This window comes from Sceloporus undulatus, chromosome 4 (assembly GCF_019175285.1).
Source record: "Sceloporus undulatus isolate JIND9_A2432 ecotype Alabama chromosome 4, SceUnd_v1.1, whole genome shotgun sequence".
Lineage (NCBI taxonomy): Eukaryota > Metazoa > Chordata > Lepidosauria > Squamata > Phrynosomatidae > Sceloporus > Sceloporus undulatus.
Genome location: NC_056525.1, coordinates 239499021 through 239525023, shown reverse-complemented (window position 1 = coordinate 239525023; position 26003 = coordinate 239499021). Strand labels below are relative to the sequence as shown.

The window sequence follows — 26003 nt, the reverse complement described above, 5'->3', positions numbered from 1 at the left end:
AGCTTCCATGATCCCAAATGGGATCGTGTCCTTTGACTCAGCCACAAAATGTCTTGGGGTGGCCCTGATTCCATACCTTAATGTGTTTGATTATATCCTCCTCACATGGCCTCAGGTTACAGAGCCGACTCTCTTTCATCATGCGACACTGGTCATTATCATTAGAGATCCTTGTGGAGATTCCCAGCCCACAAGTCTTTGAACAGGGACTCCAGGAAGAGGTGTGAAGGATGCAGTTTTTCTGCCATGACTCGATTTCTCCTTCATAAACTGCAAGACAAAGAAATACATAGAATCCAGTAAGTTTCCACATCTTCTGCAAGGATGGACTTATACATTTGCTGGCAGGACGCATTCTGGAGGAAGGAGGTACAGGTTGTGTCTCCCTTGTCTGAACAGCTTGGGACCAGAAGTGTTTTGGATTTTGGATTTTTGGGGATTTTGGAATATCTGTATTCATATATACATACATGATGATATCTTGGAGATGGGAGTCAAATCTAAACACGAAATTCCTTCATGTTTCATAGTCTGAAGGTAATTTTATATAATATTTTAAAATTAATTTTGTGCGTGAAACAAAACCATCAGGAAGCAAAGGTGTCACTATCTCATCTACCTATAAAATAGGTTTGGGTCTTTGGAATATATTGGGTTTTGGAATTCCAGATAAGGGAGTCTCAAGCTGTATTCTGTTTCTCCTACCCATCACTTTCATTGGGCCCTTTTCAAAAGCAAGGGAAAACATGAGTCTTTTCTAATTATTTTAAAAATATGGTCATGATGCTGCATTGGGAAATGTCCATGTGTCATGTCGCTATGGGAGCATCTAAACTGTAGAAATAATGCAGTTTGACACCACTTTAACAGCCATAGCTCCATCCTACAAAACTGTGTGATGTCTAGTTTTGTTAGGCACTAGCATGCTTTAGCAATGAAGGCAAAAGAACTTGTAAAACTACAAATCCCAGGATTCCATAGGATGGAGCTACAACACTTAAAGTGCTGTCAAAGTACATTATTTCAAATGTAGATGCACCTTCAGTCTCTGCAGCTCCCTCCACCAATGCTACCCCACAAATTCATCTTGCAAGCAGTGCATCCTCCTCCCAACATGGCCATTGTTGGAGAGTGTCCAGGGATTTATTCAGGAATTTTTCTGTATTTCTCCAAGGGTACTTGGGAAGTACCCACAGATGATACCTTTGTATCACATCTAGCTACAGGAATAGAGCTGAGGGTGTCCCTGCTCCTCCTCCCGCTTTCTTACAACATAGAAATGGCCATGTTGCGGATGTCTGTGCACTGTTTATAAGGTGAATGGGGGGGGGGGGCATTCTGGTCATTACACAGTCTGAACAGAATTCCAACCTGCACAATGACCAAATGACCATTGTAATTCACCAACAGGATGCAGTCATTGCATTTGTAATCAGAATGTCGCCACCTTCCTCTTGTTTCATAGGAGCCCTGTTTCCCCTCCAGTCCTGTTGGCACTCAACCATCTGAGTTTGCTATTAGAAGGAAAGATAATGGCATCTTGAATTAACAGTTATTCTATGGAGTATCTAGGTATAGGGAGCCAACATGGCATAGTGTTGGACTATGACTCTGGAGACCAGGGTTTGATTCCCAGCTCTATCATGAAACTCATTGAGTGATCTTGGCCAAGTCACATGCTCTCAGCCTCAGGGGAAGGCAATGGAAAAGCTTCTCTGAACAACTTCCCAAGAAAACCCCATGGCAGGTTCATCTTAGGGTCTCCATAGGTAGGAAACAATTTGAAGGTACACAACAGCATCAACAACAACATCCAGATATATATTACAGCTGCAGAGAAGGACAGAACTGGGCTGTTGATGTTGGAGCAAGAGAATTTTTAATGCTTTCTGCTACACTTGTCTTGCAGCAGGCTAAGCATGATGGTAAGAAAGAAGCAGAGCAGAAAGATGGCCAGCTGGGAAGACAATGTAAGTATGTTTTTCCCATCTGCCACCCACTGCTCTTCACTTGTCTCTCCAATGACTGGGTTGTTGTTGTTGTTGTTCTTAAAGAAAATAAGGAAGTTACTTGGAATTCCATGCAGTTTGGCATGATGTCTTCATTCTCCTCTTATCTTTCTGTCTGTTCTCCAGTGGTCTTTAGTGAGGTGACAATGTGTTCTGTGCTTTGGTCCAAACTTTAAACAATCTAGCCAAGGTGCTGTCAATAGGACCACCAACTTGGACAGCAGTTTCAAGTTTAGAACAAAACTCAAAGTGGATTTTCTGCCCCCACTGATACTAGAGCCATGGTCTCACATTTCTGTTGTCTCTCCTCACTGCATTGTCCCAACCCCATACCTGCAGAAGAGATGTGCCGTGGAGAGGTCTTCCTGATTTTCTTTGTGTCGTCGCAGACCCACTGTTCACAGCACTGGCCTGTCATCTTAATCTGCCGAGGATGGGGACACCAGACAAGGGGTGGCTTGAAGTCCGTACATAGTGGGATGCAGCCCACTGCACCATTGATGCAAGTGCAGTTGTATTTGCAATTGGGCTGGAACGATTCACCATTCTTGTACCTGATGCCATTGAGGACACAGCCCACACCGACAATTTCTACAGAAGGGGTAGGAAAAGATGGATATGAAAGGGCACAAAGATTTGGCTGGTGTTCAGTGAAAGCTCAAGCTGATAACATGCCCACTTAACCAAGGCCAGACCAAAGAAATCTTGCTCGCTAAGGAAAAGGATAAGGTGACATCTCTCCTGAAAGGACTGGCAGCTGACTGTTCAATAAACATCTTGGAAATGTTCCTTGCTTATACTACATCTTCCAGAATCCCCAAGTCCCAGCATACTCATTATTGTTGTGGTAGTGACAATACTATTTTTGTTTTTATTTATTTATTGGATTGATATCCAGTCTTCCTCCCAAAATGGGATTCAAGGTAGTTATTTACATTCTGTCTTTTCTCAAATAATGGGACCTGAGATAGCCTACAAAATATTAAAACCAGTAAATGGGAGTTAGATAAATAATGTAAAAGAGCCATAGTTGTTGGAAGCCTGTGTTTCCTGTTTAGTGTGTCAGCCCTCTACATTTGCGGCTTGACTTTTGCTTATTCAAGGATTTGGTTGTGTTTTCTCTAGGAATCTCTAGGTCCTTGGCATGATTCTGTAGCCAACTGCCATTGGAAGTTCTGCTAGAGGACCTAGGGCCTCCTAGAGAGAGAACACTTCTCTAGGCATTTGTAGGTCTTCCGACACGATTCTATAATCAACTTCCAGTGGATTTATGCTGGAGGACATAGAGATTCCTAGAGATGTGTTCATTCAGGTAATAAATAAATAGTGGGTTTTTATTTGCATTTTCCCCACTTTCATGGGGGTCCTGTGCCCCTAACCTCAGAAAATGTGTAAGGCCTACTGTATGTTCTTTTTTTGATACGTAGCTGTGTTAGTCTGGAATATCAGTATGCAAGGGGATTTTGTAGCACTTTTGGGACTAACTATATAGAAGAAGCAGGTAAATAACTAAGGGACTCGACAGACCGCCAAACCATGTTGCCTCCCTCCACACCAAAAAGAACCTGCTAAAAGCCCCTTAGTTATTTACCTGCTTTTTCTATATAGTTAGTCCCAAAAGTGCTACAAGCGGGTTCTTTTTGGTGCATGCCCGGATGCCATGAGTGCACTGTCTTGCACTGTTGTGCGTCGATGATGCAAGTGTGGTGCCATGACATGCAGACGCTGTGCTGTGCTTGCTCCATGATAGCAGCCCCCATGTGGATGGGGCAGTGCCATGATGGCGCCTGTAGGTAGGGCTCAGGAGCATGCGGTCACTCCGCAATCCTGAGCCCTAAAATCGGCCCCAGACTGACGCTTTCCGGCAGTCTGCATTGGGCTTAACTAAATAAATTATTACACATGGAGTAAAATTATGCCCAGGAAGGACTTTTATAATTAGACTGTATGAATAATTATGGAAATGCAAGAGATGTGGGTATAGTGATGAGCTAAGTTTGGCTTTAGCAACAGTCATTGGGGGACAAATGCAAAGAAGCATTTCTTAGGTACTGGAGATCAGAGTGCTGGGAAATGATGTCCACACTGCGCTCCTAGATTGGGGGTGCCTTGAAACAAACAGTTGTGGCAAGACCCCAAGGCATCCTCAACTAGGAGAGGGCTGCAGAGCACCCCCGTGCTCTGATCCCTGGTGCCTTAGAAATGCTTTGGTCAAGGCAATGTCACCCAATGAAGGTAGATTTTGGTGGAACATTATCAGCCATAACAATGGAGCTCCATCATTATAGTCATGATGACATTATAGTATTTTAAATGTTAAATTAATTTTTATTAAAGTTTAATTATTACAGAAAAAAGTAATAGAAGTTACCACAAGGAGAGTAGAAAGAAAGAAAAAAGAAAAGAAAGAAAAATACACAGGAAAAAACACTAAAACACAACTAAAGTATCCCTCTCATCACCCTCCCCAATCAACTTCTTGAATGTTAAATTGTAAGTATATTATCAATCAGCTCTGATGACTATTGTTTCCTTTAATTGTTTGATTCATGTTATAATTTTAGTGGTTTTATTGTCCACTCAGTATTAAATTTGCTTTCAATCTGTTTTTAATTCATTTTAAATGTGTGGGGTTATAAAATAAATTATCGTTAGCCACCTTGAGTGCTGTTTTGTTCACAGGAAGCTGGAGTGTAAATATAATTGATATTAGTCAATCAGTTTCTTAGAAATAGTCAAAGACAGGAAAAAAGCAAGCAAAATAACTGCGCAATTTAATACATATTTGAAACAAGGGAACAATTTTCATGAGAAATTAGAAACCTCGGCAAACACAAGTTGCTAAAAAGTCATCAAAGGCTACATCTGCACAACAGAATTAATGCAGTTGCATGTGTTGTGTGCTTTCAAGTTGTTTCCAACATATGGCAACCCTAAGGGAAGCTATCATGGGGTTTTCTTGGCAAGATTTGTTAAGAGGATATTTGTTATTGCCTTCCCTTGAGGATGAGAGCATGTGACTCATCCATGTAGGTTTCATAGCCAAGCAGGGGGTCGTACCCTGGTCTCCAGAGTCACAGTCCAATGCTCACTATGCCACGCTGGCTCTCCACTTAGTATAGTTGGAAATGACTTGAAGGAACACAACAAAGTCAACATTGGGTGGAATTTCCCCTATCTACTTAAGCATGCATATGTTCCCTTACAGAAGTGGTTGGACATTTTATCTAGTGCAGAACCTGTGCATTCAGTTTTAGGTTGCAGAAGTGGAGTTATGTATGTTGTACCACTGCACATGCTTGCACACTGATTCTCATTGGCCTGTGAGATAGTCATTCACCAACATGAAAGTGTTGCAAAATGGTTGGGTGACTCCACGAGCATAAAGTTTTTCTCTACCTCCTCAATGTAAGATCTCAACCATCACCTAATATTGCCTGGAGGTGCAAAGCCATCACCTGCTTGAGCATCTTATCCTGTTTTAACAGTCTTCCAGATTTGTAGAGGTCTTTTTTGTTTTCAGAAGGAATATCAAAAATTATCTCCTTCACAGCTGTTAGAACTACTTCACCTTTTGCTAACTCCTGGAAACAACTATCTGTGTTCAGTTTCCATCAGAAAAGATCATAGACATACACATGGTTTCCCATCTTCCTCTATCTAACGCTTGCTTTGAATGGTTCACAGTAGCACTAGGCTGTATGTTATTAGTAAGCCCATATCTTAACATAACATTGAACAACTTCCCTAACTACCTCTGCCTTGTAATTTTAATAATTGTTTTAATAACTGCTTAATAATTTAATTGTATTTTATTGTGGGTGGGAGGGTTAGGGAGGGTTTGGGATAGAATGGTAGCAAGCGATTGTTGTATTTTAGAGATGCTTTTAGTGTTAGCCACTTCCATCATCTGGAGAAGCGGGATACAAATTTATTATTGTTGTTGTTGTTGTTGTTTCATTCTTGAATTCTCATTAGATCTCCTGGGGGGCCAAATGGAAGAATCACCCAAACAGCTGAAAGGCCTCCAGTAAAGGCACTTTAAGAGCATCCATGGCTTTCCCTGCTACTATGCTAGTAGAGGTGAATGGTTAGAGCTCTGCTAATGTCATATGTCCTACTCTGCATTCTCTAAGCAGAATCTGTTCCCCCAGATGCAGACAGCACTGTCCTGTCACCTGTGTTTCCAGAAGATTCAACTGACATTCTTAGGAGCCTTGGTACATGACATTGGTAATGTTAGCAGTCAATTACCTTCTGGAACCACTCTTCAGAATATCTGAAGATGGGAATATATTTTTTTCTTCTATCCCTAAAACCAACCAACCCCTTAAAAAGCTGAAAACATTGGCCCTCAAATGTTCCCCAATATCGCACTGGATGACCTGTAATATTCTACTTCTGGACCAATGCCTATTTTTTAAAATGTCATCTATTGGGCCTAAATGTGGTAAAATTACTCCCTTATGATCATTGGAGCATTTTGAAGCAAAAATATTATTTTTGGATTAATATGACCAGGCAGGAGCAAAAAAAAAAAAAACAGTCATGGAGTTGCATGTTCCTAACCCTCCAACATAGAACTTGGTCAAGTTTCTTGCTTGCATGACATTTTCCAGAATCTCCAAGCCAGGACACCTATTGTTCTGGCTCCTCAGCCTTGCTGCATGGTGTCATTCTTGTTGTGGTGGTGATCATATCTATTTATCTTGATTCCAATAATGGGAATCAAGGCAACTTACAAAATATTAAAACTAGCACAGATTAAAAACATATAGAAGCCCACGGTCAGAGAGATGGAAGTTTCCAATGTTCTGTATCTAGGTCAAAAATATAGGTACTTCACTTACGTGCACACACTCCTATTTCGTACCTAGGTCTGTCCCTGCTGTAGTCACAGTACAGCCCCCTGTGGACATCACAGATGTCAGCTTCAGTGCAGTTCTCCCTGATTTGCTTGGCACACATTTTACAGCATTCACAACCGTCGGTGAGCAGGCTGATTCCAGCTGGGCACAGAGGGTCTGTCTTTGGGCACTCACATGGCCACTTACAGTACTGTGTTCGCGTGTAGGCTTCCGTCACAGAAGAGATTGAAGAGGGGGACATGGTGGTAGTAACGTTGGTGGCAGAATTCTGGGGAAAAGCCTTTAAATGATAAAGAAGAAAAAACACATCAGAAGCCTTCAAAGATTATTCATACTATGCCATGTGGAACACATCCAACCCCACTGGAGTTTGGAAGCAAGGTAGGGTTGGGCCCGGTTACTGGTTGGAAGTCCATCAAGGAATATCAGGCATCTCCAGGCAGGACTAGAAAAGAGTCCTGCCTGAAACATCGGAAGCACTGTCAATCAGGACCAGAGGCTGATTCAGTATAAAGCAGGTTCTTATGCTGTAGAAATAATTCAGTTTGACACCACTTTAAGTGCTATAGCTCCACCCTATGGAATCCTGGGATTTGTAGTTTTAGAAGGCCTTTAGCCTTTCCTGCAGAGTATGCTGGTGCCTCAGAAAAGTACAAATCCCAGGATTCTGTAGGATGGAACCATGGTAGTTAAAACAATGTGAAGATGCATTAATTCTGCTGTGTGGCATCAGCCAGAGAAAGCTATTAGGCTAGCTGAGCCTTTCAGTGGTAATTAGATAGGAGAATCCCCAGAGCCATCAACCACAATATTTGCCCAAATTTTCATTCCTGCCAGAGCAAAAAGTGAAACTATGTAAATTACCAATATTCAGTAAAAAGAGCTGACCACAGTACAGAGTTATCAGGACTGAAGATATTTTCCCCCCAGTTAAACTATCTATTTAGAGCCCAAACAATTCACCTATTACAAAAGTCTTCATTCCATTTGTCAGCAATTCAAATCATGCTGTCTTCCTGGGTCTTACTCCTCATCCTCCCCCCCCTCCCCCCATACTGAGGTACAGCTTTCCACAAGGAAAACCTTGTATTTGCAGCACATACTTCCTTCTCCACGAATCTGCTCATCAGCCCAAGCCACTTCTAATGTATCATTTTTTTTCTTTTCCCAGCTTCACCAATAGGATAGTGCAACCCATCATTCTGCATTAACACACATATGCCCAAGCACAGCAATTAGCATGGCAGGACCATGTCTGGACCATGATCCTGACATCAGGTCACCCTTGTAACATCATGGGGCAGGTCATCCCTAGGTCTCACATTCTGGTCACAAAATCTCAGAGTCTGGGAAAATCTGGACTTGGCAACCTCAGGTGGTGGTATTCTCGTTCAGTTATCCCTTTCCCATTCCTGATCCTTTCTTAGCTGCACCGTGCCTCAGAGTACAGTGATATAGAAGAGAACAGGAAGGCAGGAAACCATTGAGTGAATTCCTGGCTATGTTCTGATAGCTGGTGCATGATAATGTAGGAATTCTCCAGGACATCTTAGGAGATCCCAGAGGATGTCTGTTAATGTCATGCACTTTCTAATGGAACACCCCAGTGATGATCAACTTGTTTGGCTCTGCTTCAAAAACTGTGTTGGAGGGACAGAAAAAATTGTGAAGTTGAGCCAAGAGGGTAGGAGTAGCCTTTGACTCTTTCTGAAGGCTCAGGGAGGGGGTGAAAAAGGGGCTTCAAGAGGAGTCTCCTCAACAAAGGAGATTATCACATGGGGGATAAGATATGGGAGAAAAGTGCTATGGTCTCATCATGTTTGAGTGATCAGAGGAAGATTTTCACATGACATCATGCACATATCGTACTTGTCCCATCATCAAATTGTCATGCTAGTGCAATTTCTAATTTCAAATTAATTTCTTTATTCTGCCTACTTTATGTAACCACTTCCTCTACTAGAAAATTGCTGTCATTTGAACAGGTTTAATTTTTAAACTATATTGTATTTAATCTTGTTTCAAAGGAGGGGGGCGGTCGATTTATGTATTGAAAGTATGTATTATTCCAACTTATTCTAGTCATGTAAGCTGCCTTGATTGCTGCTGCAGAAAGGCTGGATATAAGAATAAAGTTTATTTATTTTATTTATTAACTTCTCATTGATGACAAAAAAGTGTTAATGGATTGCAAATAGCGCTTCATTAGTGCTATAGTGAATGTATGAAAAGCAATCATGTTTCTATAGCACCACTGATAATCCATCATTAAACCGTCCATAAATACATTCAATCTCCCAGTCCCCCAGGCTGCCGTTCAGCAGAATCACTTCCTGTGTCACTTGTGAGTCACAGAAGAGTCCCTTAGCAGTAAGAGATTACTCTTTTTTCTCTCTGATCACAACCCTTTCTTTCAATGTGCAGAATGTAAAAGCGCTATTTTACCATTCGTGAATCATTAATGCCCTGTTATTACAACGCGTGTGAAAATAAGTGTTGCAATTTTGCCATTGTATCGTTCTTGCTAAATAACGTTAGAATACTGTTATTAAAGTGTAAATAGCCCTTGTGTGATAATCTCGAGAGTTTCCGTATGCTCAAGAATCCCCTTATTATTATTTTTTCTCTCTATTAGATCTTCAAATATTCTTTCCACTACTTGTTCAAGGCAACCATGACCTGAACTCTATAGCAGTGACTCGGGGTCTGATTTCTCCTCTATATATATTAGACAGATGAGAAACATGGGGGAGAAATGGTTCCCAAATATCTTCTGAAGAGTACTTTTGCCCAGAGGAACAAAGAAGTCAAGGTGGTTCAGGAAGAGTGTGACTAAGAGTAAAGTCATTTGATTTGATCTGCATAATCCTGCACTCCGGGGATTCATCATCTTGCAGGCTGAAGGGTGGGAAATGCCACAATCACTTGCTATTGGATAAATTGTTCTAACCGCTTATGTCTCAGGTCACTGGCATCTTCACAAAGGATCAGTCCTTGACCTGACCAGTTCCAGCTGCTTATGCCTTTGAGTAGCTTCCTCTTGACCCAGTGATCGGCTGATTTTCCAGAGAACTAATGTCTCATACCTCTTGAGAAGAAGCAAGATAGCGTCCCAAAACTAGGGATGGAAAGAGCATCCACTGTAATGGCTTCCCTGCCAAAAAATGAGTTACCCAGAAAACTCAGTTGGGAAGAATAGGACAATGTTGACCCTTCTGTGCAAGTTGTTTTTATTGCCTAACGTTTGCACATCCAGAAGTATTTTGGAAAAATTATTCCTTCCATAAGTACTGTACATTTTGTATGAAAATAGTGTTATGCAAACACACACATTTTGCATGGCAAAAAAGCACTATTCCCAAATAGTCATGTCTCTCTGTTTTATGAAAACATTCTGGTTTTGTACAGGAAAAAGTGCAATGTTGCAAAAAATAAAATAAAATTGTGGATTTCTGGGAAGGAGCAGACATTGCATGAAAGGGGGTTTCTTAACCAAAAGTCAATTTTTTGATGTAAAAAAAACAACAACAACCCACTCCCAACAACATTGCTTCATTTAGTGTTCATTTTTGTTCAAAACCACCACCAAAACAAAAAAAAGCCTCTCATTTTGCATTTAAGAAAACCACATGACTTTCTAGAAAGCATTTTTCATTTTTAAAAAACCAGTTTACTTTACAGAAGCCTCTCTTGGGTATTGTATAAGTTTTTTTTGTACAGGATGTTTGTGCAAAACTCAGCACAAAATTAATATGCACATGGCTGTCTGGAAACAGCATGAGCATGAAAAATGTGTTTTTCTACAAAACATATTTTCACACACACACACTTTTGTCTTTATGCTGAGAATACTTCAGGATGTGTAAATAGCAATACAGAACTATACAGAAATATGAGGTTTCTCCTCCTTTAGGAAGATAAAAAGGCAGAAATTGTTCATTCTCTCATGCCATGACAACATAGCCAAAGATTTGCATCCATACTTAAAACAATAGTTTCCTACTTTCTGTGAATTGCAGAGTTGGCCATTTTGTAGCCTGTGAGCCCCATGAGTCTTGTGGGCGTCATTTTTGTGGCCCATGAAGCACCCAAAGCCCTCCAACCATCCAATTATTTTAAAAATAATAAACAGTGTGATTTTCAGGCCGCTTCCCCCAGCCATCCAGAATATGTGAAAATAATAATAATAATAATAATAATAATAATAATAATAATAATAATTTATATACCGCCTTTCCGGAGATCAAGGCGGTTAACAGCATATTAAAACACAACAATATAACATCAAACAACCATAAAAACCATCATAAAATTAACTCATATCATACATCTACATTACTACAGTCTAAAAAATCTCAAGCTAGCGACAAATGCTTCTGAGAGGGGAGGGGGGAGTACTTCAGGGGTTAGGGGTAAGCCTGCTGGAACAGGTATGTCTTTAACCCCTTTTTGAATTGGTCCAGCGAGGTGGCCGAGCGGAGCTCGCTGGGAAGGGAGTTCCACAGCTTGGGGGCCGAGGTAGAAAAGGCCCTCTGAGTGGTGGTAGTATATCTAGCTTCTGGAACCCTTAACAATTGCTTCCCGGCTGACCTGAGTGTGCGAGGCGGATTGTATGGAGAGAGGTGGTCCTCCAAGTACCCTGGGCCCAAGCCATTTAGGGCTTTATAGGTGATGACCAACACCTTGTATTGCGCAAGGAAGCGAATAGGCAGCCAATGAAGGTCTTTAAGGACCGGTGTTATGTGACTGGCCCTGGAAGTACCAGTGACCAATGTTGCCGCCATATTCTGCACCAATTGCAGCTTCCAGGTATGGTACAAGGGTTGCCCCATGTAGAGCGCATTGCAGAAATCCAAACGAGAGGTTACCAGAGCATGTACTACCGTTTCAAGGCCCCCCCAGCCCAGGTATGGACCGAAGCTGATAACAGGTGCTCCTGACCGTCACATCCACCTGCGATGTAAGGTGGAGCGACGAGTCAAGGAGCACCCCCCAGACTGCGAACAGAGTCCTTCACGGGAAGCGTGATTCCGTTCAGGACAGGTGGAAACAGCGCCATCCCTGATCCCAGGGAACCTATCACGAGCACTTCCGTTTTCTCTGGATTCAAACTGAGTCTGTTTTCCCTCATCCAGCCCATTACCGACTCCAGACAGGCAACGAGAGGAGAGATGCCATCCTTGGTCACTGAATCAGTCGGAGACATAGAGAAGACTATTTGGGTGTCATCAGCGTACTGATAACCCCGCGCCCCGTGCCTCCGGATGATCTCTCCCAGCGGTTTCATGTAAATGTTGAAAAGCATGGGGAACAAAATGGCTCCTTGAGGGACACCAGATGTAAGGGCCCTCTTATCGGAGCACACGTCTCCCAGCTGCACCATCTGGAATCTACCCGAGAGGTAGGAATGGAACCACTGGAGTGCAGTGCCCCCGATTCCCAACTCCCCCAGGCGCTCCAGAAGGATACCATGGTCAATGGTATCGAAAGCTGCTGAGATGTCCAAAAGCACTAACAGGGACACACTACCCCTGTCCATGCCTAGACGAAGATCATCGACCAAGGAGACCATGGCGGTCTCAACCCCATAGCCCACCTGAAAGCCGGTTTGAAAAAACAACTCTGTTCCATCCTCACAAGCACACCAGAAACTCACTTGACCCATAAAAAGCTGCAATTTTCTTCTGCAGTCCCCCTCAAAATGGTGGCATGAAGCATCACTTCCAGTTGCCATTTTGAGAGGGACTGCAGAGAAAAAGAGAGGCATTTGAGCTAACTGTGAGGGGTGGTGACTTATGAGGAGAACTGGGGGGGCCCTGACCACTCATTCTGGTGTAGTGGGACCCCAGGACTTAGATGTTTAGAGATACAACTGTTTTGGCCAGAATCACAGGGTGAAGACTAGCCAATGTTCTTTTGGACAATGTTCAAGCAAATCCATCCATTCAGTAGTGCACCTTGCCTAATAGATGTTGTATTTATTTGATCTCCTGAGATCCACAGTTACCATGGGTTTGTTTTCCCATTTCTTTTCTCTTGTTTCTCACCTTTCAAAGGTCTCAGCTTCAATGCCAAAATTATCATAAAAGCTTGAGTTTCAAGGAAGGAGAAGAGTTCATTGTTTTACTTTCAGACAGAATCTAAAAAAAAAACCCTTCATCCTGGTTGCCTTAGAGGCAAAAGTTCCCAGCACCAGTGCAATGGAATCTCTCTCTTTCCTTTGTGGATGGCATTTAACACTGAGTTACAGTAGTTTGTACATTCTCCCAGAGCTTTGCATTCAGTGCTTTGAAGGCCATTAAATGAAGCCAAGGTCATGTTGGAGATTACAGTGCCATTCATTTCCATTCTTTCTGATCACCCAAGGCTACTGTTAGGTTGTAGTTCCTTCTTGCTTTTATTTAAGGAAAAGTATTTGCAAGAAACTCAGGTGATCTGAGGATAGGAGTGTGAACTACTGCAAAGTCTGTGTTTGCAGACAAACTCCCTTTCTTACCTCCCTCTGTCCATGTAAAGTTTTATTGTTTTGTTTTGTCTTAAAATGGAATTAAATACATAGTTTTCCTTGGTTGCTTTTTCCCAGTTGAAAAGACAAGGTCGTTGATGACTGGGATTCATGGAGGTCTCTCAATCATAAGATCATCATAGGTCAAAGCTGACATGATGTCAAATAACACCAGACATAAACTTGTAACCACACATATTTTAAGGTAGATGGCAGGATTCCCTACTGACCACTTGGAAGCCCCAAGCCTCCTATGTAGTCAGTGGAGAAAGGAACTAAATGTACTATAGCCAGTGAGATGGTCAATATCATGTATTTGAAAACATCCTAGTTTGATTCAAATGGTCACTCAAACAGTGGTTTATATGACTCAGGGCAAGCCATGGTGAGTCTCAGGATCCTCTTTTAATGGTGGGGGTGGAAATCACAATTTTGCATTACTGTACATCCAAATTCAGAGAACAAATTTATAACCAAAATTATAAATAAGGCAAGAGTGTATGAGCTCCTGCACGATAGTGGGTTGGACTGGATGGCTCTTGTGGTCTCTTCCAACTCTACGATTCTATGACCTATGGGTCAAACTATAGTTTGAGCATGATTTGTTATAACTAATTTTGATTGGAACCAATTGTGATCCAAGTTTGTACATATCATGGAACTGCAGTTTGCTCAAGAGTGAAAATAGAAGCCTTTGCCTGTATCTCCTCTCAAGAAAAGAAGAAGGAAAATGAATTTTGGAGAGAGAAAAAAGCAAGCTTGCTTATATCCTCTCTGAGGCAGGTGTTGAGGCAAGGGAGGAAGCTTTATGGTTCATTCCCAATAACCTACACAAAAGTTATGGGGCAGAAATGGAGAACCTGGGGCCATTCAGATGTTGCTGAAGTCTCTCAGCCCCAACCAGCATAGCCAATGATAAAAAAAATGGCAAGAGCTGTACATTAGTCACATAGGAAACTATCAGAATTGAAATTTTGTGGGAATGATGTTCAGGACAGCCCTATGCATGCCAACACACACTCAATTTGTGTGCTGAATTTCAATAGACTAGACTGCCAAAGAACTGATAGTAAGATCAATTGATAGCTGTTACTGAAGGATAATCATTCCATCAGACTGCAGAGTACAAGACAGAAGGAAAGCAAACTATTACTGCTCTTTAAGCAACAACCACTTTTTTGAGGCTACCTGAATAGTTTGCAGCTCATCCTTTCTTTTTGTGAGTCATGTTTTCCCATTTCCAGGCCTTACAGTATGGACACATGAATTTATCCATTTGCTTCCCCCCATTTTAAAATTCTTTTCCATCTACTTTCACTCCAGTTAGTAAATAAACATATAGGCGGGGTACAGACCGCCGCTTTGCGGCGGTCTGCTGCCGCCGCCAGTAGATCCACAGGGGAGCCGGAGCCTTCAGACGGCCCGACTCCCGCGCGGACCGAAAAAAGAAGCTCCAAAATGGAGCTTCTTTTTTCGTCGCGTTTGCGACGTAGCGAGGCGCCAGGGGCGCGCTCGCTACGTCAGCAGCGGCGCGACGCGTACGGACGCTAAGCGTCCGATACGCAAAGATGGCGCCGGCCATGTAGAAGGGCCGGCGCCATCTTGTACGGACGGAGTCCGTACTAGGTCATGGGGCGTCTAAAAGAGACGCCCCTTTTTTAAAATGGGACGTCTTCCGGACGTCCCAAATGGCGGTGCAGAAAGCACCATAGTTTTACAGAACGCTTATCAAAAAATGGACCAAAAATAATTTTCACCTTTTCCATACCTGAGGGCAAGGATTTTTCTCCATATTTATCACTGCAAAATTGCTCTTGGGAGCCCTTATTGATAAAAACCAGGGGGGAAATGCTTTAGATAAAAATGTTTTCCATAGAAAATAGTAAAATAATAAACCCATCTTCATCAGCAAGCTTCTTTTCTCAACAGCTTTCCCTTTTCTCATGGCTCCACCTAGTGGTACATTTCCCCCTACTAAACTGTCAGTTCCCATTCGCACAGTCCATCTAAGCAGACTTTTTTCCGCATTCAAGGCAATCAAGATTGTAACCTAACAGATAGCAAAACATAACACAATTGAAGTATTGCAGCCCTCTCTGAGCCTCAGAGGTTAGCAATGGCAAACCTCCTAGCAATAGCAAACCATGATAGCCCTGTTTAAATATTTGAAGGGATGTCATATTGAGGAGGGAGCATGCTTGTTTTCTGCTGCTCCAAGGAACAGGACCTGGAGCGATGGACAAGATACAGGAAAAGAGATTCCACCTGAACATTAGGAGGAACTTCCTGACAGTAAGGGCTGTTCGACAGTAGAACACACTTCTTTGGAGGTCTTTAAACAGAGGCTGGATGGCCATCTGTAGGGGATGCTTTGAATGAGGGTTCCTGCATAGCAAGGAGTTGGACTGGATGGCCCTTGTGGTCTCTTCCAACTCTATGATTCTATGATTCTTCTCTGAACAAATCTTGCCAAGGAAACTCCATTATAGGTTCGCCTTAGGGTCGCTATAAGTCAGAAATGACTTGAAGGCACACAACAACAATATCAACAAGCACCAAAAAACAAACTGAAACATTAAGTAAGAGCCCTGGTGGCACAGTGGTTAAATGCCTGTACTGTAGCCACTCACAAACCACAAGGTTGTGAGTTCAATACCAACCAGGGGCTCAGGCTCAACTCAGGCTTGCATCCTTCCGAGGTCACTAAAATGAGTACCCAGCTTGTTGGAGGCAATTGGCTTACACATTATAAAGTGCATAGGGTGTGCTTAAGTGCACTGATATGTGGTATAGAAATGTACTTGCTATTGATATTGCTATATACTCTCCAAGTTAAAATTAGGATTAAAAATTGCAGTACTTCATGCATAAGTCAGAATAATTCCATATGGCCATTCATAGACCCCTGGATGTATCCTAGAGCCATTGCGAACACCTCACTACCATCACCACTATTCTGTGTCTGGTAAAGAGCTGTAGGAGATTAGAGAAACATTTGGCTACATCCCCATAGTCAGATGCAAAATGATTACATGCTCCACAGAAGTCTTAGTGGATGATGTAATCATTTTGCATCTGGCAACAAGGACATAGCCAGATGTTTATTTGATTTTCCCCAGCTCTCTATCAGGAATGGAATGACTGGGGGTGGGCAGGCAACAGCCTCTCTGTGGTAGATCTGTGCAGAGGGAAGAAAGGAATATCATCTTCTGCATCAACCCCAAAACAGACATACACAGGTATAAAGTTGATTTATGCCTGCATGTGCCACTAATCAAGAGTCCAGTTATTGCATCCAGAGAGAAAATGAAAATTGCACAAAAAGATATCAACTCTGAGTCTGCTCTAGCTTTTGGCCACCTTCAGATGTTTTCATCAAACCATCTCTCAGCCAAGTGGGAGGTGTCATCCAAAACATTTGAAAGGCACCAGATTGGGGGAAAGGTGGTTTTCTTGATTCACTCCTTCCACAAGGCCTACCTCAAGGGAACATATTCTGCTGAGAAGCTTATCTGTGCTTGTATGTGGACAAGCTCTAAACCCTGTTACAAAAAGCAACAGCATTTGGAACTTTGGGAATTAGAAAAAAAAGATAAGTTAGTGTGTGTGTGTGTGTGTAGACTTGTATAACATGGTGCATGAGGTGGAGAATATACAATTATAATAATTATTAGACTACAACATATTAGAACATACAAAGAGTTAGTCAATGAAGCTGAATGATTGAAACCTAAATCATGGAAAGGCCTTCCTATAGAACATAGGAAAACTCTGGAATTTGCTTCCAAAAATATAACACAGATCCCCATCATAGGTAGCTTCTGGTGAAGATGAAACGGATCAATCAAGGATCAGTGGCTTCTTATTGTCAATCATTACTAGAGCAGAGCCATTGAATCAATAAGTTTTAACTATATGTTGTTTTATTTGATTCAATAGGTCAATACTAGTTGACACTGACCAAAAAGGATTCCAGCCACAGTCTCCAGTATCAGAGACAGAAGCACCAATTGTTGGGGAATAAAAATGTCAGACTATTATAGCATTCACATCCTGCTCCTGGGCATTAGAAATCTTATCAAAAGAATGACATTTTAAATTATGTGGCATGATGACAAGCCACCTTTAAATATATGAAGAGCTTTCATGTGGAAAATGAAGTGAGCATGTTTTCTGGGGCTCCAGAGTACCGGAACTGAACTAACAGACTCATATGTAGAGATATCTTGTAGCACCTTTGTGACTAACTGAAAGAAATTGGCAACGCGAGCTTTCATAGACTTCAGATGCTTTTGCTCATAGACTCATAGTACAAGAAAAAACATTCCAACCAGTGGCATCACTAGGCTTTGTGTGAGCCCAGTGAGGCTCATTGTGTCACCCTCATGGTTATACATCTTGCCAGCCAGAAGGGAGGCAGTTGTTATGGGAACTGGGAAAATAACACACATGTGTGTGATGCCTTGTAACCCCCACCAATGCTCAGCTTTTCCATGCACAAGATGCTCCCCCCTGCAAAAAAAAAAAAAAAAAAAAAATATCTTCCCTCAAATTCCTGGGTTGTTGGGTTGTCATTACTTACTAGGTGGCATCCCTGGGAATACAAGGCTGGTTTGGCCAGGGCAAGAAAGGCAGGTGTGGCAGATTCTCCTCCTCTTCTTTTTCCTCCTTCTCCTCTTCCTAAGCAAGAACAGCCAGGAGCCACTAGGACAAAACCAGTGGAGGCCAACACAGAGCTGCCTCAGCCCTTGCCTGTGTGTGTGTGTGCGTGCGCGTGTGCACACACAAAAAAACACACATATATACATAATATGATATATATTACTAAAATAAACTGAAAAACTTGATGCAGTTTGTGGATTGTCCAAAAGGGACGCTTAGACCAAATTTTTATTTTTAACTGAGATGCAAGACTGATTTCCAGTTGCATCATGTAATGTCTGCAGGAAGTATGTGGATGAGACATTTTTGGGCTGCAGATTCCCACATATATCAAATTAAAATGAGAAATAAAGGACCACATACATTCCTTTCAGTCCCACATACATTCCTCTTGGCCTCAAAGTTGCTTGGATTGGCATCAGCCCTTCGAGCTTCAACATTCTTGGACATTTTCCCAGAAGAGGCACTAAAGGTTTTTTCCTCCCTCCTGTTTGGTCAGGCAAAAAGAATTCACTATTACAAAATAAAGAGGAAGAATTACTGCTCCCACTTGAACCTTCTTCACCAGCTGGGTTTGTTTAAACTTGTGAGTTCTACTGGGTTAATACTTTGAAATGCAACTACAGTCGGCCCTTTTTATACACAGATTTTTTTATACACAGATTCAAGCATCCACAATTTGAAAATGTTAAAAAAAAGTATAAATTTCTAATATCAAACCTTGATTTTCCATTTTTTATAAGGGACACCATTTTGTTATGTCATTATATTTAATGGGACTTGAGCATACACAGATTTTGTTACCCACGGGGGATCTTGGAACCAAACCCCAGCGGATAACAAGGGTCCACTGTATAATGGCCTGACTCTTATTGTTAGTCTCACGTAGAGTAGACCTGTTGAATTAATGGGATTTACCTGTGTACTCCAAGGTACTCCAAGAGGATGATGTGAAGGACAATGTGGAGGAGGAGGAAGAGGGTTAGGAAGAGGAGAAAGAAGAGGGTGAGGAGGAGGAAGAAGAGGAAGAGGAGGAGGACTACGATGACAACAAGGACTGGGTGGAAGAGGAGGAGGAGGAAAGCAGCAGTGGTGCTAGCTGCAACAGCACCAAATAGGACTTTATTGGGGACAATGGGGGGCTTGCCATCCATGGATGCGGCGATCTGTGGATGGCAAATCCGCAGATAAGGAGGGCCCACTATATGTTCATAAGGAACAAGAAAGCCAGAGAGGAGAAATAAATGTCATTTCAGTTCCTGCCAAATAAAACATGTCAGTGTTTTGACCACTATAGCACTGGATACAACCTGACTAATGTGACAATGCAAGGATATGACTGTTCCACACAATGCTTTCAGAAGGTTCTCTTACTCAAAAAGGGGGGGGGGGACTTGAGGAGTCCCCACCAACAGTCACGGTGGCTCCTTGATATTTGAGGGAATTATTAGCTCAACAGGAGGCCTGCAAGAGACTGGGTAACTTAAAGGTTCGGTGACTAAAGAGGGTTTCATTTAGAAATATACAAGAGTGCAACCAAACACACAGCAGCAATTCCATCAGAAACACCATACAAGGTTAACTGAAATAAGGATATGGGAAACTGGATAGCAGAGGCTTAGGGCTGTAAAGAGGTTAATATTTATCAGTCTTAAAGAGGAATCCATGGGAAGTGGGGTGTGACTCATACAGTGTCTGAGGGTGATACTGGAAGAAGAAGCTCTGGACAGATGGACAGAGGTCCAGTAGGTGGCAGCTGTAAGACAATGGCTGCTATATGCACAAAGTAACCATATGTAGGTTGGATACTTGTACTCTGTTAGATACCCTCAAGGGGTGTTAATGTTCCTCCATGAAGTACAAAGTGTTTGATACCATGGAAGTGACAAAAGGGGCAATTTCAGTAGATGGCAACTCCAGATTAACAAAACAGTGTTTGGATGTAGGACCACCCCAATATAGATGATAGGGACATTGGCTTGGAACATGGCAAGGGGTATGTAAGAGATATCATCTTATTTGCCTTGGGATCACCCTTTTCTCCAGTACAAGAGGATATGTGGAAAGCATGGGGGAGAACGAAGTGATCAGCTAACCCATTTAGACATTATTTTGGTATTACCTAGATCCTCTGCATGTCTTTGGGGCAATGTGCCTTTCCCATGGGAAATTTACTAGTGTTCCAAGGGTCATTGTGACCTCTTAAAACATGACTGCCTCTAGATACGAAAATATGAAACTGCATGTACTGCATAGGGGGTACAGGCTATGCTAACAATGCAGAAAAGCTGACAGGCTGATCCAATCCATTGGATCCATAGTTGTGTGTGTGCGTGTGCGAGTGCATGTGCGTGCGCATGTGTGTGTGTGAGATAATGGAATCCTGTGAGTCCCAGATGATCTCTTCACACCTTGAGGCAACACAGAGGCTATTACCAGGAAACCTCTGAGACCTGAGTAGGACTGCTGATGACAGGAGTCTTGGAGAACTCTCATTTAGAGCTGATCCATAGGGTCACCATAAATTAAAGCCAACTTCAAGGCAAAGAACCAGAACAAGAACAGCAATAGAAATAATAGATTTACACTTCAAAGCTAAAGAGATTAACCTTCCCCATCTATTATTTAATGGTCAGAAGATATTACTGCTTTAGCTATGTAAGAACATATATCTTGTAGATGTTAACTATATTTTTGGACATCAGGGCAGCTAACAATGATATATAAATTCAAGCCTTATGAGGAACATCTTAAAGAGTTGGATATGTTGAGCTTGGAGACAAGAAGACTTAGAGGTGACATGACAGCTGTTTTTAAACATCTGAAACAGTGTCACATTTCTGCTGCTCTGGAGATTGAAATATGAACCAATGGATTCAAATTACAAGAAAAGAGATTACACCTAAACATTAGGAAGAATTTTTATGAACAACTGCAAACAGGCAGAGTAGCCCATGTTGGTGTGGACGGTAAAGTGACAGGTTGCCATTTCAAAAGCTCTGCCAGCAAAGTGAATCATAGCATTCTGTAGGTGTGTGCACAGAACCTTATAAGTTTCGCATGTTCAATTGTGGTGTGCTTACAGAAAAATGGAGATCTAATGAGTTTCTCCTATAGCCCTGGTCATAAGAATCATAACTCTGACTGCTTTCAACAAGTCCACTTTAAACATGACTAAGTCTGGACCCAGTCCAGGGAGTATATAAGGATTGTGACATAATCTGGAAAAAGAAGATCTCAGGGACAAACACCAGGCTTAGATTGCTCCCATATCGAAATCTATGGACAAATTTTTTTTTATTTTTGCTGGATCTCACTTCATATGAGTTCACCATGCAAAACAGATGGAAAACCAAAGGGTTTAAGAATGGTTCGCTGTGGTGGATCTGTTCTTTGTTAAATGCAGTGTAGGTGGAACATGTACAGCTGTATCAACAAGAATGTATATCTTGAAATCAAACAACACATTCTTATAATTGTCCTCTTCCTCACCTTGGGAAGAACATAAAATATCAGATCAGAGTGGAGATATCCACTGCAGCTGGAAATTCAACAACTGGACTGGCTTTCTTGAGATTGCTCTCAGGAAACTATTGAAAGGGTTCAGAATTGTGGTTTTAGAGTTCTGCCTGTTAGGAATGGATTTGAAATAGAAAGAGTGGGAAGAGTCCTGCAATACTTTCAGAGCTGAAGCATAAGATGAAGGGTGACCAGCAAAGGAGGACGAGGCACCACAAAATGTAAGACATTCAAAAAAAATGTAGGGCATTACCAAATAAAAGCGAAAAACACTAATATAAACATAAATGCCTGCTTCTTAGTCAGGCTCAAAATGGGGGGACAATTTGGAATTCCTCCTGGACAGAAGGTGGAAATGTAGGACATGTCCTGGAAAAAGAGGATGTCTGGTCACCCTGATAAGATGGTTTTGTTTTAGGCCAGGTCCTGCAAACACAACATGGGGAGTCACTTCCTAGTCATTACACAAACAGATCAAAACTGAAAATAAATAAAGCAACAGACATGGAGTCAGCCTAGTTTGGCATAACAAATTTAGGGGGAGAGAGGAGGAGAATCCGGCCCCCTCATGGCACTGACTTCTATAATGCCAGAATTGGAGCAAAGGGACTTAATACACTAAGGGGGTGCAAGGGGTTTGGACTGCACCGGGTGACACACTAAAATGGGGTAATAGCACTGCTCCCCAAAAATGCACCTTTTGGCAGAAACAGGCTGCAGCACTCACCTGTATCCCTTTAAAACATGAGTCTCAGTGGTAAGAGAAAGGAGAGGCCACAGACTTTTAGAATTTAAAAAAATATGAACAAATTTTAAAAATTATTGTTTACTTTTTCATCAAAAACATCACATTTTGCCAAATTCTCATTTTAACCACATGAAACTATGTACAAGTAAATGCATTCAGGCTGTGCATGTGAGACTGTAAATGAAAGATATAATTTTATTTCTCCTAGTTGTTTCTGTCACAACTGTTACTATTACATTCTGTGGTACACTGACTGTTAGGAGTAACATTAGTACAAAGACATTGCTAAGGATTCTGTATGGTGTGGTATGAGAGGAGTCCAATGAGGGGTGACACCATGAGTTACTACACTGGGTGCCACTGCTTGGAAGGGGTTCAAAGTAGTGCAAGTCATGCCAGACAAACCTAATCTCTTTCTTTGATAAAATTACCAGCTTGGTAGATGAAGGGAATGCTGTGGATATAGTATATCTTGATTTCAGTAAGGCCTTTGACAAAGTTCCCCATGACATTCTTGCAAACAAGCTTGTAAAATGTGGGCTAGACAAAGGAACTGTTACATGGATCTGTAATTGGTTGACCGGCCGAACCCAAAGGGTGCTCAACAATGGCTCCTTTTCATCCTGGAAAAAAGTGACCAGTGGGGTCCCACAGGGCTCTGTCCTGGGCCCAGTGCTATTCAACATCTTTATCAATGACCTGGATGACAGAATTGGGAGCATACTTATCAAATTTGCAGATGATACCAAATTAGGGGGAATAGCTAATACCCCAGAGGACAGGATCAAGATTCAAAATGACCTGAATAGACTAGAAAGCTGGGCCAAAGCTAACAAAATGAAATTCAACACGGAGAAATGTAAGGTATTGCACTTAGGGTGGAAAAATAAAATGCACAGATATAGGATGGGTGACACCTGGCTGAAAGAAACTACGTGTGAAAGGGATCTAGGAGTCCAAGTAGACCACAAGTTGAACATGAGTCAACAGTGTGATGTGGCAGCTAAAAAGGCCAATGCTATTTTAGGCTGCATCAATAGAAGTATAGTGTCTAGATCAAGAGAAGTAATAGTGCCACTGTATTCTGCTTTGGTCAGGCCCCACCTAGAATATTGTGTCCAGTTCTGGGCGCCACAATTCAGAAAGGACATTGAGAAACTAGAGCGTGTCCAAAGGAGGGCGACAAAAATGGTGAAAGGTCTGGAAACTATGCCCTATGAGGAACGACTTAGGGAGCTGGGGATGTTTAGCCTGGAGAAAAGAAGGTTAAGAGGTGATATGATCGCCCTGTTTAAATATTTGAAGGGATGTCATATTGAAGAGGGAGCAAGCTTGTTTTCTGTTGCTCCAGAGAACAGGACCCGGAACAATGGATGCAAGCTACAGGAAAAGAGATTCCACCTCAACATTAGGAGGAACTTCCTGACAGTAAGGGCTGTTCGACAATGGAATGCACTCCCTCGGAGGGTGATAGAGTCTCCTTCCTTGGAGGTCTTTAAACAGAGGCTGGATGGCCATCTGTCAGGGATGCTTTGATTTGGATTTCCCGCATGGCAGGGGGTTGGACTGGATGGCCCTAGTGGTCTCTTCCAACTCTATGATTCTATGATTCTATGATTTGTGTGAAAGAAGAGTGGTGTGATAAGAGAGATGTGTTCCTGTTTCCTTTCATAATGCAATTGCTGCAAGACACAAGGCTGATGTGATAATGTCCGTAGGTTGCATCCACACTGCAGAAACAATCCGATTTGACACCACTGTAACTGCCATGGCTCAATGCTTTGTTGTGCTGTAGTGCCACAACAAACTATCCTTCCCAGAATTCCAAAGCATTGAGTCATGGCAGTTGTCAAACTGGATTATTTCTGCAGTGCCTTAGTGTCCAATCTTCTAATTTTTTAGTTGACACTCAAGCAAAGGGAGTAACAAAAATGAAGACCACATTATCTATCTGCCTTTTATTTAAAGAACCTGAGAGTTGTGTGTTGTTTGTCCTCCAGAAACTCTTCAGGCTTGCATGCAAGCAGAGGCAATACAATTGTATAAAAACCATCCAAGAGGATTGGCAAAGGTAAAACCAGAGAGAGCAACAAAGAAAGAGTTTCAACTCTTGGCTTGAGATATTGGAACAAACCCATTTCAAATCTTAATGTGCTGAAAGCATTGCCACTTCCAACATTAATTCATAAAACCTGAGGAAAGAGTTGTTATTGTTGGAAAATCACTCACAGCTCTGGCAGCACTGATTTTTTTTTGTGTGTGTGGTAAGGGAACATTTTCAACCTGCAGAAGAAGAATCTGAGGAGCTTGAAATGTTATCTGAAAGTGACCCAACCCTCAAAGTAGGGTTTCTACACAAGCTGGTTTCTATTCATTTGGTCGAATCCTTGACTGTATCCACTGCAAAAATAATCCAATTTGATACCACTTTGTCATAGGTTAATTCTGTGGAATCCTTGGAACTGTGTTGTGGCACCTGAGCTTTCTGACAGAGAAGGCTAAATATCTCACAAAATTACAATTCCCAGAATTCCACTGCATTGAGCCATGACAGTAAAAGTGGTGTCACGCTGGATCATTTCTGCAGTGTGGATGCAGCCCAAGGGTATTCGTACTGTGCGTAGACTTAGTGAAGTTAATGGGATTTTAGTTAGGACTAGCATGAGGACCAAACATTAGCCTTCCACAGCAGAACCTCAAGCACTAACAGAAACAAAAGGAAATTATTTCTGTCTCCTAGTGAAACTCTATCACATTTGCTTCAAAAATTTGCTTTGCTGGGCCAGAAAATCCTCTGGAACCAGTTTTTGGGTAGCCCTGAAGGCTGCAGTGAAGAATAGAAATGAGAGAAGTTATGTGATGCTGGTATGGATACTATCACTATATTGGGTACAGAGTAACTAGTAACAAACATTATGTACTGCTGAGTAGTGTAGACGGATGTATGGATACACAGGAGTGCCAGTGTGGAGTATTGGTCTAAGCACTGGACTATGAGTCTGGAGACCAGAGTTCGAATCTGTGCTTGGCCATGAAATCCTACTGGGTGACCTTGGACACCTCACATTCTCTCAGCCACAGAGGATGGCAATGGCATTCCGCCTCTGAACAAATCTTGCCAAGGTAACACCAAGATAGGGTTGCCTTAGGGTTGCCATAAGTTAGTAATGACCTGAGGGCACATAACAACAACAAATGGATACATAAATATATTATCTATAGGTGATTCAATTTGATAATGTGTGGTTGTATTTGATAATGTGCAACTGTCAAATGGGGAAATATCCTAAAGCAGGGTCAGAGTGACTGCCATTCTTCCTACCCTCATTCTGAACAGTCAAATGTTTTAACCCCTGTTCACAGCCCTTCTAAAAATTAAGAGCTTAAAAGATGTGAGTTGGTCATATTGAGTGGGGGATTCTGGATGTTGTAGTCCTACAAATAACTTTCCTATTCTCATATGTCAAGCAAGCATTTGCTCTGGAAAAATCTCTGGCATAGGCAGCAGCTGAGAAAGTTCATGCTTTGCATTAAGATATTGTAAGCAGATGTTGATAAGAAAACATTGTGTTGCATGCACTCAGATTGCATGTTAAAAATTCAGGGACTCAGGCAATGTGTGCCAACAGGATTTGAATCCCCTCCTCCCTCACACATACACACAACTTGAAAAAGAAATAGCACTGGTCTTT

At 41.9% G+C, this 26003-nt stretch overlaps 1 protein-coding gene across 1 annotated transcript in view; it reads right to left on the bottom strand.

The window, feature by feature from the left end:
- CCN4 (cellular communication network factor 4) overlaps positions 1-26003 on the bottom strand; it is a 41656-nt gene that overhangs the window by 4168 nt on the left and 11485 nt on the right. The window contains exons 2-4 of the mRNA XM_042461442.1: positions 6860-7157; positions 2343-2600; positions 77-270 (exon numbers count right to left, since the gene is read on the bottom strand). Of these exons, the coding sequence (XP_042317376.1) occupies positions 77-270; positions 2343-2600; positions 6860-7157 (750 nt within the window). The remainder of the gene's footprint in view (positions 1-76; positions 271-2342; positions 2601-6859; positions 7158-26003) is intronic.